The sequence below is a fragment of the Aphelocoma coerulescens genome, chromosome 7 (genome assembly GCF_041296385.1).
Source record: "Aphelocoma coerulescens isolate FSJ_1873_10779 chromosome 7, UR_Acoe_1.0, whole genome shotgun sequence".
Lineage (NCBI taxonomy): Eukaryota > Metazoa > Chordata > Aves > Passeriformes > Corvidae > Aphelocoma > Aphelocoma coerulescens.
This window is the reverse complement of record NC_091021.1, coordinates 6509665-6526324: the sequence shown is the minus strand read 5'-3', so window position 1 is coordinate 6526324 and position 16660 is coordinate 6509665. Positions and strand designations below refer to the sequence as shown.

Genomic DNA, 16660 nt, shown 5'->3' with positions numbered 1-16660 from the left:
ATCCCCCGTTTTGGCATCCCGGCTGGCCCGGATGCCTCGTTGAGCAGGTGCCGGCGCTCGGGCTCCTGCTGCTCCTGGGCACACTCTGGTGCCGTTTCTGTGGCGTCCAGAGCCGCTTTGGCAGCAGCAACTGGGCAGCCCTGCTCAAGGAGACATCGCCGTCCGTCCCATGGTGGCAGCAGCTCTGCGGGCTCAGAGCTCTGTGTCAGGGGGGCTGCGGTCACAGCACCGTGGCCTGGGCAGCCGTGGGGACTGGCAGCACCCAGTGGCCGTGCCCCGGCAGGGCCCCTCTGCCCTCCCTCCTTGTCCCCAGCCAGCCCAGCCTGGGCACCTCAGGCTGGTCCCCACTGTCCTGCTGACGCCCAGCTTCAAGGGCTTCTGCCACAGGCCTGGGAGACGTGTCGGGGAAGCGCCAGAGCAGCCGGGTAGCAGGAACGAGGTGGCTGCCTGGGGGCTGCTTATGGCCTCTGACACCCAATTCCTCAGGCCTTCCCACCACCCCAGCCCCTCAGGGGCCTCCTGTCCCCTTGTAGCCTCCTGCCACCCACTCCCTCACACATCCTCCTCGTGCCTTCCCACTGCTTTGTCCCGTCAGGGCCTCCGCAGCACCTCCTCCCTTCACGGCCTACCACCGCCCTGTCCCCTCAGGGTCTCCCCCAGCCTGGCCAACCTGCCCGGCAGCAGCACAGCCCTGACAGAGCTCCAGACGAGCCGGATCAAGAGGCACCTCGGAGCCCTCAGCAACCCAGGCAGCAGCGCACGGGCCGGAGGACACAGATGGCGGCTCCTGCCTGGGACAGGGCTTGTGGCCATCTCCCGGCACCAGTCCCGCAGGGATCCCCGCAGCTCTGGCCCCTGCGTACCCGCTCTGTCGGCAGCGTTTAGGCTTCAGCAGACCCACCAAAGGCCAAGGAGCTTCTGGCCATTTTCCCTTCCACACCGCACACTTGGGCAACTTGCTGAGCGCGAGCACCCCTTCTCCCATCTTCCCCTATGCCCTGCCGATACTGGGCACCAAAAGAAAGCTCCTGGGAGTCTGGGTATTATAACACATTCTATATTTATATTCTACAGAATATAGAGAAGAAAAGAAAATTCTTAAAGAAAAGAAAATCCCCTCTAGCTCAGGTGGCCCCAGCAGGCAGAGCCTCCCAGATCAGCTCTCGCAGAGCTCCAGAAACGCAGCCGGCCAAGGCTCGACAGCCGAGGCCGTGTCTTCCATGCCCTGCGGAGTTGATCCTGCAGCCTCCGGAATACGGAGTATCGAGATGTCTCTAGTGACCGGAGAGCGTACAATGTTTGAAGTGCCAGGTTGGAGACGGCAGGGCTGATGTCCTCTGTCAGCTGTTCAAGGGCTGCAAGAGAGAGGAACAGAGCCACGGTCAGATCCCGGATCTGCGGGGACCCGAGGAGAGCCCCCTTCCAGGGCCATCCCAGCCCGCTCTTGCCATGGCCAGGAGGGAGCAGGGACCGACGGGATCAGCCCAAAGGTGCTGGCCACCAATGCCCCACGCGGCCCTGAAACCTCTCTGTGCTCTGCCCATGCCGCCCCTCGTCCGCACAGGGAGCAGAGCCCTCCGCAGCCGGGGCAGGAATTGCAGATCCCCCCACCAGCCCCCGCTGACAGCCCGCTGCCCTCACTCACCTTTGCACATGAGCTGGAGCTCTTTGTGCTGCCCCCTCATGCTCCGCCCGGCAATCTCTGGGAACACAGAGCCTGTCACAGCCCCAGCAGCACGGCTGCCCCACACCGGCGCTGCCAGCCCTGCGGCCACACGCTCTCCTCCCCCCGGCAGGGCTCAGCCCGGACTCTTGCCGCATCCTGACGCCCCAGGGGAAGGCGGGGCTCCACGGCCCCGGGCCCGGATCCCGCTGCCGGGGCAGCAGGCGGGACCGGGGCCGAGCTGCAGCGGGGCGGGGAGGGGCCCCGGCCTCGTGGCTCACCCATGAACCTGACGGCCGCCTCTCGCAGGGACTCCTGCGGGTTCTCCAGGTACGGCAGGGCCAGGCTCAGGTGATCGGCCGCTCGGCTCCTGTCCTCTGCCAGCTGCAGAGAGCGCCAGGAGGGAAGGGTTAGCGCGGGCTCAGCCCCTTGGCCGGGCGCTCCCTACGGCCGGCACTGCCTCCCCTGCCCGCACAGCCCCGAGGCCCGGCCAGCAGCCGCTGGCGCCGGGCTCTGGAGAGGGCCGAGGGCCGGGTGCTGCCCGGGGAGCCGCGGTGCCGCCCCGCCCCACAGCCCAGCTGGGCCGGCGCTCCTTCGGCATCCGGCTCGGGGCCAGAGGAGCCTGGAGAAGAGCCCGCGCGGCCCAGGGAAGGGAGCAGCGTGTGGGGCACAGGCTGGCGCCCCCTGGGTGCAGCACTGGACAGGGAGCACAGCTGCCAGCCCCGCACACTGAGCGCCGGGGGCAGGGGGCTTCTCCAGGCTGCGGCCAGGCCGTCCTTACCAGGCACTCAGCAAACTTCCACAGCTTCTCCTTCTTCACCAGGTTTTCGAGATCTCTCCTCTTCAGAAACTGGACCGCACAAAGCAGCGTTTCCCAAGAAGCCTGGTGAGCAGCAGAGACCCGGAGATGGCACCACGGCCCAGGGCACAGGACACGCGTCCCTGTGCCAAGGCCAGGAGGAAGGCTGCAGCCCGCGAGGCGCCAGGGCAGGAGACAGCCCATCTCCATCCCAGGGCACGAGTCCTCACCTCTGCCACGTGCTGGTTCTCATCGTGGCAGTGGAAGAAGAGTGGGAGCAGGCTTTGGCACACTTGTGTTTTCAGGGGCTCTTTTTCTATGACAAAAGACATCAGTGTTCTGAAGACAAACATGGAGAGCAGCTGCACCTGGCTGTCATCCTGTATGAAAGGAAGAAAAAAAGACCTCAACATCAGCTGCTCCAGGCCCACCTGGGCGCAGGCCTGAAAACCCACAGGGTACACAGTATCTAGGCGGCATCCAGTGGCCTTGCCTGGGGGCAACAGAGCCTTACGTGGTCAAAGAGTGGCAGGAGGGCCTCAGCCAGCTGCAGGGCGATGGGGCTCGGTATCGGGGCATCCTTGTCCAGGAAGAAATAACTCAGGAGAACGATGGTCATCCTAACCACGTCGTTGTCACTATCCCGCAGGAGCACCACAAGGCTTTTATTCAGGCTCCACATTCTTTCGGCCTGTGCGGAACACAAGGCTGTGCAACGCCACCCTGCTACAGTAGGGCCCAGAGGCCAAAGGGCTGTCCCGAAGCACTCGGGCAGCTGAACCAGGAGGCAGGAGAGCTGGAAACAGCTGCCTCAGTGCCCGAAGCCTGGCCAAGCCCAAGCGACTGCGTTCCCCAGCCCCACGCTGCCAGCGCAGCTTCAGGTGCTGCCCGCTTCTCACCATTGAGGGATCATCCCTGAGCAGGAGGAGGACCCTGAGTGCCAGGCGACGCATCTCCCTGCGCTCGCTCTTCAGGTGTCTTGTTACGACATCCATTATGCTGTCACTGCATTCACTCAGGTCCAGGCACTCCAGGACCTGAAAGGCACAGGGCAGTGACAGGGGAGCCGGCCGGCAGGAGCCGGGAAGCGCACAGGGCTGGGCCCAGGCAGCAGCACAGGGCGCGGGCACCGTCCCAGGCAGCTGCGGCTACGGGAGGGCAGAGAGCTGGGAGGCAGCTCAGCGAGGCAGTGCTGGCCATCGGGCTCACCTCCACAAGGAACGCCAGGGCGGGGAAATCCCAGTATGGCATCTCTTTGCTGAGCATCTCAAGGAGACAGCATAAGATGCTTTTACACAAGTGCAGCGATGCTCGTCTCATCTCCCTGGAAGGCAGAAAAAGGCACTCAGGCCCTGAGCTGGGGTGGGGGGGGGCAGACCTGTCCCAGGACAGGTTTGGTCACATAGTTCTGGTCTTTCCCGACCACCCTGTGAAGGGACCTGAGCCCTTTGGGAGGCGGCTGCTCCGGGGCAACCCTCCTCTCCCGGCCTTTTCCGGTCAGCTCAGCTGTTCCTCGGTGACAAGGCCCTCTGGCCCACGACCATGGCCACCGTGTGGGGCACCCTGGGCACAGGGCACAAATGCCGAGGGCAGCGGGGAGAAGGGGCTCTCACCTGGCCAGCAGACCCATGGCATAGTGGTGGGTGTCGGCACAGAGCAGCGTGTCCCAGCCACACTTGCGCTCCATTGCCATCACCACGTGCTCACACTGGAGAAGGCAGAGCAGGGCCTTCAGGGTCCGCACTGCAAACCTATGTGCAGAGCAAAGCGCAGGTCACGCTGGGGGACTGGCTCCTGCCCTGGCAACATGGGAGGGACAGGAGGGCTGGGATGGAGCACCTGCTGGGGTTGGTGGCAAGGCCGTGTTCCTCCTGGCATCCCTTCCAGAAGGTATTGACCTCCTCTGGCGTATCCAGTGTGCTGAAGTACACTTGGAAGAGGAGATACGCAAAGAGGCGGGGGAAAAATAATATCAGTACGTGTGGGACACAGGGCATCTGGAGGATCTTCCACATCACCACAGTTGCCTGCAAAGGACAAACCACCCTGAGAGAGCACCCAGTGCCAAGGCGTCCACGTGGCAGGGCCAGAGCATGGAAGGGGGAGGCCAGGGGAGACGTAGGCGGAGCACCTGGCCTGGTGCCCCTGAACCTGCCCCTAGCCCAGGTTTCAGCCCAGCGCCTGAGGCAGGGAGATGCAGTGGGGGCAGGAGGATGGAGAGCTGATGGACAGGTGGCCTGGGGGCGAGCAAAGGCCAGTTCCAGAAACTCACAGCCAGGGCAAAGACATCTGTGTTGTCGCCATCGGAGGTGCGCATGCTGTGCTCTGGCCAGTTCCCCAGCACATCGAGGAGCAGCAGCTGCGCCAGCTCCGCAGTCCTGGGCGAGGACATGATTGTCATCCACATGGTCGCAGCAGCTCTGTGGGGTCAGAACTCTGTGTCGGGGGGTGTCAGCCACAGCACCGTGGCCTGGGCAGCTGTAGGGGCCCGGGCTGACTGCCAGCTCTGCTTCTGCCCACAGCCCTTCACCAGCAGCACCCAGGCAGCCCAGCCCTGTGGGCACTGGCCCCTGAGGGGCAGGGAGGGAGCATGGCAGCAGGCTCAGGGGCTGACATGCCAGGGCTGGAAAATGGAGGAGCCAGAGGGCCCTGGAACTCTCCGTTTGTCACGCGCCTGGGAGACAGGCTCCACAGGGTGATGGGTTGGTGAGCCCTGAGCCCTTTGGGCAGGTGGGCCCCATACCTGTCACACGATGGGGCCACACGCAGGAGAGTCATGACTACATCAGCTGGCTGTGCCTCTGTCAGCTCCAGCAGGGTATTGTCCAGCCTGTGCTCAGCAGGCTCATTGGCCATGAGCCATCGGTGGATGTACCTCACCATGGCAGGCACCTGGAGAAGGCACGGGGAGAGCTGGAAGCTGCCAGAGGGAGTAATGTCCCCAGCTTCCCCAGAGAACTGCTTCCCTTCCCACCACCCTGGGATGGCCTCAAAGGCTTAAAGTGACCAGCAGGCGTGGCTTGGGAAGCCATGTGACTCCTGGGGGAATTGAACCCTGGCCACATGCTGCTTACTTGTTCTGGACTGGAAACACCCTGCTCCACAAGCAAATCCAGCAGGGCGGCACTGGCCTCGTGTTTGAAGACCTCTGAGTATGGTATGACCCCAGTGCCCGTGACACTGGTCTCTTTCTCCCGAATGCTCTTGATGAATTTGCAAACCATCTGTAAGAGGAGGGCAAGAGGAGAAGGATGTTCCATGGGGTGCTCCAAGCATGGTGTTTGGCTGAGCAGCGACAGCAGGCCCAGCCCAGGTGGGGATGGCTGCAGGTACCTGCGCTGTTCTGCGGAAGCGGCCACGGGCGGGGTTGTGCTCTTGTGTCCGGTCCACGGCTGGGTCTGGTAAAGAGCGAGCGCAGCCAGAGCTGAGGGGCTGCAGGAGAGGCCGGAGAACACAGCCCAGCCCTGCGCTCCCCAGGCAGGGACAGCCCCGGTATGCCCAGGGGATGGAGCACGGCTGCTGTGGGGGGCTCTGCCCCGGCCCCTCTTCCGTCCTGTCCATCTGCATGTCCCCAGGGGACGGGACAGGATGGGACGGGATGGGACGGGACGGGATGGGGCCAAGTTGGCTGCAGGCACCAGCCCTGTGACCCAGCTTTGCTACTCACCCTCCTGTGGCGGCTGGAACTGCTCCACCTCTTCTAGCTGCTGTTCTGGGACAGCTCCAGGGCCTTCTTCCTCCTCCTTCTTCACCCAGGCCAGCTTGGGCACGGTTGGGGGTCTCTGCTCCATGTCACTGACTGGATTGAAGGGTACTTGCAAGAGGTATGCCTCCAAAAAGTTCCGGGTCAGCAGGTCCTGTAGTTGTGCCTTGAAGGCACCAGCACTGCGGCCTAGCTCTGCCACTCACCCTCCTGTGGCAGCTGGAACTGCTCCACCTCTTCTAGCTGCTGTTCTGGGACAGCTCCAGGGCCTTCTTCATCCTCCTCCACCCAGGCCAGCTTGGGCATGGTTGGGGGTCTCTGCTCCATGTCACTGACTGGATTGAAGGCTACTTGCAGGAGAGATGCTTCTTAAAAGCTCCGGGTCAGCAAGTCCTGCAGTCGTGCCTTGAAGGCACCTTCAAGAGAGAAGTCTTGGGAAGCAAGGACAGCAAGTCCCACGGTCTGGCCTCGAGGGCACCGGCCACAGGGATGGGAGATGCCTTGGAAAAGCTCCGGGGCACCGAGTCCCACGGTCTGCCCTCGAGGGCACCTGCAGAAGAGAAGCCTCAGGCAGGCCGCGGGTCACCAAGTCCTATGGTCTGGCCTCGAGGTCACCTGCAGGAGTAACGCCTCGGAAAGGCTCCGGGCCAGCAAAGAACAAGTGCACTGTGCGGGGGCTCCTCACAGCACCGCTCTGTTCTGTCCTGTCCTGTCGCGTGCTCCGAGCACTGTGGTGTGGCCGCGTCACCGCCAGCACCTATGTCAGCACGTGTCACAAAGGGCCCTTGGACACCCTGTCCCATTCCATCCCATGGTGACGGTGGTGCACTGTGTCACAAAGAGCCCTTGGACACACCGCCACCTGCCCTGGGGCTGCCCCCAGCCCACCCCAAGTGGCCCAGGTTGGAAGGAATCCCTTGCCCCAAGTGCCTAAGACAGCCCGACAGCAGCTTTAGGAATGGCTCAATCCATAAGCAAACGCTCCCCTGCTCTGTGGGCTCGAGGCAGCACCAGGAGCCCCCACGGCCACCAACACAGCCATGGCAGGAAGGGCACGGGGTCTTCCACAGAAGCTGGCACGGCCTCCTTGGGACACGTCCCGGCCGGTGGCCATCCTAAAGCCGGGGCTGTGACACAGACACAGGACGTGTGGGCCAGGGCGCAAATGCTGCTCTGACCCCGGGGCCCCGGGGAGCGCTGAAATCAGCAGGTGTGGCAGAGTCCCCGCCGAAGCAGACCTGCCAGCCCCCCGTGCCCTGGCAGCGCTGGTGCCCGTCTCCTGCCCCAGAGACCTGTGCCCCCGGGGGGCTTCTCTGCCAGAGGGCAGCCAAGGCCAAGGCGCAGTGGGGGCTGTGCTCCTTCCTACAGGGGGCTGTTGGCAGGAGCACCTGGAGCAACTGGTGGCAACACTCGGTATCTGAGAGGAGATGTTGCTGCTTCCTGGAATGAATTTTTTCGTGGAAGGGATTAGCAGTAGCACCAGAGCATCACCAGCTTCTGAGTTTCACAGGACAATTAGATTGTACAGAGACACTGTCATGTTTCCTTGTGATCTTCTGTCTGTTTTCCTGGGAAAAACATTAGCCCAGTCTCTGATGTTCAACACTCCAGTTGCTGCGCGTCTGTCTACGTTGCAGCTGATGCAAGGCAAACATTTCCTCCGGCCCCAAAGAGTCGTGCCTGAAAAGCCACAGAGCCATATCTACTTTAACTTTTTTTTTTTTTAAAGGTTTTCAGACCCTGCTGATCATTTTCAAGGTTTTCTCCCTATCCCTAGGGCACATTCTCCAGAAGTCCTCTGGGATATCCTTCTGCATTTAGTGGAAGTTACCTGCAATGACCAGTTGAACAAAGCCCTGGGAACACTTGAACTCCTGGGTGAAACTGGGCAAAACATTATTCTCCCACATCTAAAGCCAAGTATCATCCCCAGTGTCACACCCTGTCCCCTGTAAGTTTACTGATGCCATTTAAAAGGGGTTACCAATGAAAACAAGTTTTAATATTTTTGTCATTTCCGCACTGGCATTAAAATCCTTGACCAGAAAAATCAGATGTCAAAATTTCTAGGATTCTTAAATAGCAAAGCCGTCTTTTTCACCTCTGGATTTTAGAGTCTCTGGGCAGTCACACAAGGTTTTAGACACTCCATAGAAAGTCCCTGGTGTTCAGCTATACCTGTGCATCAGCATATACTCCTGATTATTACTTTAGTCGGGAGCAGAAACCCAAGAATGAGCCAAACAGGCTGTTCCAAGCACTGTGTTCTCACGTCCTGCACAGCAGTAACTGGGAATTCAAGAATGGATTCAGAAGTCTCAGGGTGCACAGGAAGCCACAAAGACTCGGGGATGCTGAAATGGACCAGCCTGGAGCCTGTGCCTGGGCTGGACAGGGCTGAGCTCCAACCATGAGGTCTTACAAAAGGTTGAATGGACATACCAGGTCCCATTGAAGACTCCTATTCCAAGTTCCGTGAGCTACAAGATTCAGCTTTAACCAGCTGATCTTTTCCTCTTAGCTTGAAATCCAGGAGGGGAAAAGGTAAACATGGCAGCCAAGCGTTCTTCCAATTCTAGTGACAGGTGTGCGTGCACACCACCTGTGCCCATGGCGGGGTGGCTGGAACTGGATGATCCTTAAGATACCTTCCCACACAAAGTGCTCTGGGATTCTGTGATTCCCCAAGTGGTGAGCAAAACTGAGCCATATAAGTCCCTGCTTTTCTTCAGCGCCTGCGGCTGCTTCCTTTCTTCCAAGCAAGTCCAGGACTTAGTTTCGAAGCTCATGCACGTTGTCTGTAAGGTGCCTGCATGGAGGAGAGGGACGGCAGCTGCAGCGCAGGGCTCGTGTCCCATCAGAGTCTCGCTCTCACGGTGGCACCAATGCTGCTGCCTTGGGATGCCTGACTGGAAGGCCAGTCTGCCCTCAAGCACAGCCACTGAAGTCAGTCCAGGGGCACAGGCTGCAGCTGAAGCTGCCAAGCATTGCTGGGAGGCTGGCGAGTCAAGAGAAAGCCACCATGGCCAATTCTGCTGGAGCCTTTTGCCAAACCACGTGCAGTTGTGCCCACAGTATCCCCCGTTTTGGCATCCCGGCTGGCCCGGATGCCTCGTTGAGCAGGTGCCGGCGCTCGGGCTCCTGCTGTTCCTGGGCACACTCTGGTGCCGTTTCTGTGGCGTCCAGAGCCGCTTTGGCAGCAGCAACTGGGCAGCCCTGCTCAAGGAGACATCGCCGTCCGTCCCATGGTGGCAGCAGCTCTGCGGGCTCAGAGCTCTGTGTCAGGGGGGCTGCGGTCACAGCACCGTGGCCTGGGCAGCCGTGGGGACTGGCAGCACCCAGTGGCCGTGCCCCGGCAGGGCCCCTCTGCCCTCCCTCCTTGTCCCCAGCCAGCCCAGCCTGGGCACCTCAGGCTGGTCCCCACTGTCCTGCTGACGCCCAGCTTCAAGGGCTTCTGCCACAGGCCTGGGAGACGTGTCGGGGAAGCGCCAGAGCAGCCGGGTAGCAGGAACGAGGTGGCTGCCTGGGGGCTGCTTATGGCCTCTGACACCCAATTCCTCAGGCCTTCCCACCACCCCAGCCCCTCAGGGGCCTCCTGTCCCCTTGTAGCCTCCTGCCACCCACTCCCTCACACATCCTCCTCGTGCCTTCCCACTGCTTTGTCCCGTCAGGGCCTCCGCAGCACCTCCTCCCTTCACGGCCTACCACCGCCCTGTCCCCTCAGGGTCTCCCCCAGCCTGGCCAACCTGCCCGGCAGCAGCACAGCCCTGACAGAGCTCCAGACGAGCCGGATCAAGAGGCACCTTGGAGCCCTCAGCAACCCAGGCAGCAGCGCACGGGCCGGAGGACACAGATGGCGGCTCCTGCCTGGGACAGGGCTTGTGGCCATCTCCCGGCACCAGTCCCGCAGGGATCCCCGCAGCTCTGGCCCCTGCGTACCCGCTCTGTCGGCAGCGTTTAGGCTTCAGCAGACCCACCAAAGGCCAAGGAGCTTCTGGCCATTTTCCCTTCCACACCGCACACTTGGGCAACTTGCTGAGCGCGAGCACCCCTTCTCCCATCTTCCCCTATGCCCTGCCGATACTGGGCACCAAAAGAAAGCTCCTGGGAGTCTGGGTATTATAACACATTCTATATTTATATTCTACAGAATATAGAGAAGAAAAGAAAATTCTTAAAGAAAAGAAAATCCCCTCTAGCTCAGGTGGCCCCAGCAGGCAGAGCCTCCCAGATCAGCTCTCGCAGAGCTCCAGAAACGCAGCCGGCCAAGGCTCGACAGCCGAGGCCGTGTCTTCCATGCCCTGCGGAGTTGATCCTGCAGCCTCCGGAATACGGAGTATCGAGATGTCTCTAGTGACCGGAGAGCGTACAATGTTTGAAGTGCCAGGTTGGAGACGGCAGGGCTGATGTCCTCTGTCAGCTGTTCAAGGGCTGCAAGAGAGAGGAACAGAGCCACGGTCAGATCCCGGATCTGCGGGGACCCGAGGAGAGCCCCCTTCCAGGGCCATCCCAGCCCGCTCTTGCCATGGCCAGGAGGGAGCAGGGACCGACGGGATCAGCCCAAAGGTGCTGGCCACCAATGCCCCACGCGGCCCTGAAACCTCTCTGTGCTCTGCCCATGCCGCCCCTCGTCCGCACAGGGAGCAGAGCCCTCCGCAGCCGGGGCAGGAATTGCAGATCCCCCCACCAGCCCCCGCTGACAGCCCGCTGCCCTCACTCACCTTTGCACATGAGCTGGAGCTCTTTGTGCTGCCCCCTCATGCTCCGCCCGGCAATCTCTGGGAACACAGAGCCTGTCACAGCCCCAGCAGCACGGCTGCCCCACACCGGCGCTGCCAGCCCTGCGGCCACACGCTCTCCTCCCCCCGGCAGGGCTCAGCCCGGACTCTTGCCGCATCCTGACGCCCCAGGGGAAGGCGGGGCTCCACGGCCCCGGGCCCGGATCCCGCTGCCGGGGCAGCAGGCGGGACCGGGGCCGAGCTGCGGCGGGGCGGGGAGGGGCCCCGGCCTCGTGGCTCACCCATGAACCTGACGGCCGCCTCTCGCAGGGACTCCTGCGGGTTCTCCAGGTACGGCAGGGCCAGGCTCAGGTGATCGGCCGCTCGGCTCCTGTCCTCTGCCAGCTGCAGAGAGCGCCAGGAGGGAAGGGTTAGCGCGGGCTCAGCCCCTTGGCCGGGCGCTCCCTACGGCCGGCACTGCCTCCCCTGCCCGCACAGCCCCGAGGCCCGGCCAGCAGCCGCTGGCGCCGGGCTCTGGAGAGGGCCGAGGGCCGGGTGCTGCCCGGGGAGCCGCGGTGCCGCCCCGCCCCACAGCCCAGCTGGGCCGGCGCTCCTTCGGCATCCGGCTCGGGGCCAGAGGAGCCTGGAGAAGAGCCCGCGCGGCCCAGGGAAGGGAGCAGCGTGTGGGGCACAGGCTGGCGCCCCTGGGTGCAGCACTGGACAGGGAGCACAGCTGCCAGCCCCGCACACTGAGCGCCGGGGGCAGGGGGCTTCTCCAGGCTGCGGCCAGGCCGTCCTTACCAGGCACTCAGCAAACTTCCACAGCTTCTCCTTCTTCACCAGGTTTTCGAGATCTCTCCTCTTCAGAAACTGGACCGCACAAAGCAGCGTTTCCCAAGAAGCCTGGTGAGCAGCAGAGACCCGGAGATGGCACCACGGCCCAGGGCACAGGACACGCGTCCCTGTGCCAAGGCCAGGAGGAAGGCTGCAGCCCGCGAGGCGCCAGGGCAGGAGACAGCCCATCTCCATCCCAGGGCACGAGTCCTCACCTCTGCCACGTGCTGGTTCTCATCGTGGCAGTGGAAGAAGAGTGGGAGCAGGCTTTGGCACACTTGTGTTTTCAGGGGCTCTTTTTCTATGACAAAAGACATCAGTGTTCTGAAGACAAACATGGAGAGCAGCTGCACCTGGCTGTCATCCTGTATGAAAGGAAGAAAAAAAGACCTCAACATCAGCTGCTCCAGGCCCACCTGGGCGCAGGCCTGAAAACCCACAGGGTACACAGTATCTAGGCGGCATCCAGTGGCCTTGCCTGGGGGCAACAGAGCCTTACGTGGTCAAAGAGTGGCAGGAGGGCCTCAGCCAGCTGCAGGGCGATGGGGCTCGGTATCGGGGCATCCTTGTCCAGGAAGAAATAACTCAGGAGAACGATGGTCATCCTAACCACGTCGTTGTCACTATCCCGCAGGAGCACCACAAGGCTTTTATTCAGGCTCCACATTCTTTCGGCCTGTGCGGAACACAAGGCTGTGCAACGCCACCCTGCTACAGTAGGGCCCAGAGGCCAAAGGGCTGTCCCGAAGCACTCGGGCAGCTGAACCAGGAGGCAGGAGAGCTGGAAACAGCTGCCTCAGTGCCCGAAGCCTGGCCAAGCCCAAGCGACTGCGTTCCCCAGCCCCACGCTGCCAGCGCAGCTTCAGGTGCTGCCCGCTTCTCACCATTGAGGGATCATCCCTGAGCAGGAGGAGGACCCTGAGTGCCAGGCGACGCATCTCCCTGCGCTCGCTCTTCAGGTGTCTTGTTACGACATCCATTATGCTGTCACTGCATTCACTCAGGTCCAGGCACTCCAGGACCTGAAAGGCACAGGGCAGTGACAGGGGAGCCGGCCGGCAGGAGCCGGGAAGCGCACAGGGCTGGGCCCAGGCAGCAGCACAGGGCGCGGGCACCGTCCCAGGCAGCTGCGGCTACGGGAGGGCAGAGAGCTGGGAGGCAGCTCAGCGAGGCAGTGCTGGCCATCGGGCTCACCTCCACAAGGAACGCCAGGGCGGGGAAATCCCAGTATGGCATCTCTTTGCTGAGCATCTCAAGGAGACAGCATAAGATGCTTTTACACAAGTGCAGCGATGCTCGTCTCATCTCCCTGGAAGGCAGAAAAAGGCACTCAGGCCCTGAGCTGGGGTGGGGGGGGGCAGACCTGTCCCAGGACAGGTTTGGTCACATAGTTCTGGTCTTTCCCGACCACCCTGTGAAGGGACCTGAGCCCTTTGGGAGGCGGCTGCTCCGGGGCAACCCTCCTCTCCCGGCCTTTTCCGGTCAGCTCAGCTGTTCCTCGGTGACAAGGCCCTCTGGCCCACGACCATGGCCACCGTGTGGGGCACCCTGGGCACAGGGCACAAATGCCGAGGGCAGCGGGGAGAAGGGGCTCTCACCTGGCCAGCAGACCCATGGCATAGTGGTGGGTGTCGGCACAGAGCAGCGTGTCCCAGCCACACTTGCGCTCCATTGCCATCACCACGTGCTCACACTGGAGAAGGCAGAGCAGGGCCTTCAGGGTCCGCACTGCAAACCTATGTGCAGAGCAAAGCGCAGGTCACGCTGGGGGACTGGCTCCTGCCCTGGCAACATGGGAGGGACAGGAGGGCTGGGATGGAGCACCTGCTGGGGTTGGTGGCAAGGCCGTGTTCCTCCTGGCATCCCTTCCAGAAGGTATTGACCTCCTCTGGCGTATCCAGTGTGCTGAAGTACACTTGGAAGAGGAGATACGCAAAGAGGCGGGGGAAAAATAATATCAGTACGTGTGGGACACAGGGCATCTGGAGGATCTTCCACATCACCACAGTTGCCTGCAAAGGACAAACCACCCTGAGAGAGCACCCAGTGCCAAGGCGTCCACGTGGCAGGGCCAGAGCATGGAAGGGGGAGGCCAGGGGAGACGTAGGCGGAGCACCTGGCCTGGTGCCCCTGAACCTGCCCCTAGCCCAGGTTTCAGCCCAGCGCCTGAGGCAGGGAGATGCAGTGGGGGCAGGAGGATGGAGAGCTGATGGACAGGTGGCCTGGGGGCGAGCAAAGGCCAGTTCCAGAAACTCACAGCCAGGGCAAAGACATCTGTGTTGTCGCCATCGGAGGTGCGCATGCTGTGCTCTGGCCAGTTCCCCAGCACATCGAGGAGCAGCAGCTGCGCCAGCTCCGCAGTCCTGGGCGAGGACATGATTGTCATCCACATGGTCGCAGCAGCTCTGTGGGGTCAGAACTCTGTGTCGGGGGGTGTCAGCCACAGCACCGTGGCCTGGGCAGCTGTAGGGGCCCGGGCTGACTGCCAGCTCTGCTTCTGCCCACGGCCCTTCACCAGCAGCACCCAGGCAGCCCAGCCCTGTGGGCACTGGCCCCTGAGGGGCAGGGAGGGAGCATGGCAGCAGGCTCAGGGGCTGACATGCCAGGGCTGGAAAATGGAGGAGCCAGAGGGCCCTGGAACTCTCCGTTTGTCACGCGCCTGGGAGACAGGCTCCACAGGGTGATGGGTTGGTGAGCCCTGAGCCCTTTGGGCAGGTGGGCCCCATACCTGTCACACGATGGGGCCACACGCAGGAGAGTCATGACTACATCAGCTGGCTGTGCCTCTGTCAGCTCCAGCAGGGTATTGTCCAGCCTGTGCTCAGCAGGCTCATTGGCCATGAGCCATCGGTGGATGTACCTCACCATGGCAGGCACCTGGAGAAGGCACGGGGAGAGCTGGAAGCTGCCAGAGGGAGTAATGTCCCCAGCTTCCCCAGAGAACTGCTTCCCTTCCCACCACCCTGGGATGGCCTCAAAGGCTTAAAGTGACCAGCAGGCGTGGCTTGGGAAGCCATGTGACTCCTGGGGGAATTGAACCCTGGCCACATGCTGCTTACTTGTTCTGGACTGGAAACACCCTGCTCCACAAGCAAATCCAGCAGGGCGGCACTGGCCTCGTGTTTGAAGACCTCTGAGTATGGTATGACCCCAGTGCCCGTGACACTGGTCTCTTTCTCCCGAATGCTCTTGATGAATTTGCAAACCATCTGTAAGAGGAGGGCAAGAGGAGAAGGATGTTCCATGGGGTGCTCCAAGCATGGTGTTTGGCTGAGCAGCGACAGCAGGCCCAGCCCAGGTGGGGATGGCTGCAGGTACCTGCGCTGTTCTGCGGAAGCGGCCACGGGCGGGGTTGTGCTCTTGTGTCCGGTCCACGGCTGGGTCTGGTAAAGAGCGAGCGCAGCCAGAGCTGAGGGGCTGCAGGAGAGGCCGGAGAACACAGCCCAGCCCTGCGCTCCCCAGGCAGGGACAGCCCCGGTATGCCCAGGGGATGGAGCACGGCTGCTGTGGGGGGCTCTGCCCCGGCCCCTCTTCCGTCCTGTCCATCTGCATGTCCCCAGGGGACGGGACAGGATGGGACGGGATGGGACGGGACGGGATGGGGCCAAGTTGGCTGCAGGCACCAGCCCTGTGACCCAGCTTTGCTACTCACCCTCCTGTGGCGGCTGGAACTGCTCCACCTCTTCTAGCTGCTGTTCTGGGACAGCTCCAGGGCCTTCTTCCTCCTCCTTCTTCACCCAGGCCAGCTTGGGCACGGTTGGGGGTCTCTGCTCCATGTCACTGACTGGATTGAAGGGTACTTGCAAGAGGTATGCCTCCAAAAAGTTCCGGGTCAGCAGGTCCTGTAGTTGTGCCTTGAAGGCACCAGCACTGCGGCCTAGCTCTGCCACTCACCCTCCTGTGGCAGCTGGAACTGCTCCACCTCTTCTAGCTGCTGTTCTGGGACAGCTCCAGGGCCTTCTTCATCCTCCTCCACCCAGGCCAGCTTGGGCATGGTTGGGGGTCTCTGCTCCATGTCACTGACTGGATTGAAGGCTACTTGCAGGAGAGATGCTTCTTAAAAGCTCCGGGTCAGCAAGTCCTGCAGTCGTGCCTTGAAGGCACCTTCAAGAGAGAAGTCTTGGGAAGCAAGGACAGCAAGTCCCACGGTCTGGCCTCGAGGGCACCGGCCACAGGGATGGGAGATGCCTTGGAAAAGCTCCGGGGCACCGAGTCCCACGGTCTGCCCTCGAGGGCACCTGCAGAAGAGAAGCCTCAGGCAGGCCGTGGGTCACCAAGTCCTATGGTCTGGCCTCGAGGTCACCTGCAGGAGTAACGCCTCGGAAAGGCTCCGGGCCAGCAAAGAACAAGTGCACTGTGCGGGGGCTCCTCACAGCACCGCTCTGTTCTGTCCTGTCCTGTCGCGTGCTCCGAGCACTGTGGTGTGGCCGCGTCACCGCCAGCACCTATGTCAGCACGTGTCACAAAGGGCCCTTGGACACCCTGTCCCATTCCATCCCATGGTGACGGTGGTGCACTGTGTCACAAAGAGCCCTTGGACACACCGCCACCTGCCCTGGGGCTGCCCCCAGCCCACCCCAAGTGGCCCAGGTTGGAAGGAATCCCTTGCCCCAAGTGCCTAAGACAGCCCGACAGCAGCTTTAGGAATGGCTCAATCCATAAGCAAACGCTCCCCTGCTCTGTGGGCTCGAGGCAGCACCAGGAGCCCCCACGGCCACCAACACAGCCATGGCAGGAAGGGCACGGGGTCTTCCACAGAAGCTGGCACGGCCTCCTTGGGACACGTCCCGGCCGGTGGCCATCCTAAAGCCGGGGCTGTGACACAGACACAGGACGTGTGGGCCAGGGCGCAAATGCTGCTCTGACCCCGGGGCCCCGGGGAGCGCTGAAATCAGCAGGTGTGGCAGAGTCCCCGCCGAAGCAGACCTGCCAGCCCCCCGTGC

General features: G+C 62.3%; 2 protein-coding genes across 2 annotated transcripts; both read right to left on the bottom strand.

Moving 5' to 3' along the window:
- Positions 1–1119: 1119 nt before the first annotated feature.
- Positions 1120–6492, bottom strand: LOC138113310 (maestro heat-like repeat-containing protein family member 7). The gene is made up of 15 exons (XM_069021473.1): positions 6372–6492; positions 5796–5860; positions 5537–5686; positions 5206–5354; positions 4735–4882; positions 4302–4489; positions 4076–4213; positions 3672–3786; positions 3362–3499; positions 2977–3153; positions 2693–2842; positions 2445–2546; positions 1945–2047; positions 1646–1702; positions 1120–1355 (listed from the first exon to the last, which is right to left on the bottom strand). The coding sequence occupies exons 1-15, from the start codon at positions 6490–6492 to the stop codon at positions 1120–1122; spliced, it is 2037 nt and encodes a 678-aa protein (XP_068877574.1).
- A 3868-nt stretch (positions 6493–10360) lies between these two features.
- Positions 10361–15732, bottom strand: LOC138113336 (maestro heat-like repeat-containing protein family member 7). The gene is made up of 15 exons (XM_069021490.1): positions 15612–15732; positions 15036–15100; positions 14777–14926; positions 14446–14594; positions 13975–14122; positions 13542–13729; positions 13316–13453; positions 12912–13026; positions 12602–12739; positions 12217–12393; positions 11933–12082; positions 11685–11786; positions 11186–11288; positions 10887–10943; positions 10361–10596 (listed from the first exon to the last, which is right to left on the bottom strand). Exons 1-15 carry the CDS (start codon positions 15730–15732, stop codon positions 10361–10363), a joined length of 2037 nt encoding a protein of 678 aa, XP_068877591.1.
- Between the last annotated feature and the right edge of the window lie 928 nt (positions 15733–16660).

Bases quoted from the DNA above. Each gene is read 5' to 3' on its own strand.
- LOC138113310 (XM_069021473.1), bottom strand. From the start codon at position 6,492: ATGGAGCAGAGACCCCCAACCATGCCCAAGCTGGCCTGGGTGGAGGAG. The intron at 4,490-4,734 runs GTGAGTTTCTGG...TGTCCTTTGCAG, and splicing joins CAGATGTCTTTGCCCTGGCT to GCAACTGTGGTGATGTGGAA. The intron at 1,703-1,944 runs GTGAGCCACGAG...CTGTGTTCCCAG, and splicing joins GGCGGCCGTCAGGTTCATGG to AGATTGCCGGGCGGAGCATG.
- LOC138113336 (XM_069021490.1), bottom strand. From the start codon at position 15,732: ATGGAGCAGAGACCCCCAACCATGCCCAAGCTGGCCTGGGTGGAGGAG. The intron at 14,123-14,445 runs GTATGGGGCCCA...CTGACCCCACAG, and splicing joins GTGGCCCCATCGTGTGACAG to AGCTGCTGCGACCATGTGGA. The intron at 12,740-12,911 runs GTGAGCCCGATG...TGTGCCTTTCAG, and splicing joins CCCTGGCGTTCCTTGTGGAG to GTCCTGGAGTGCCTGGACCT.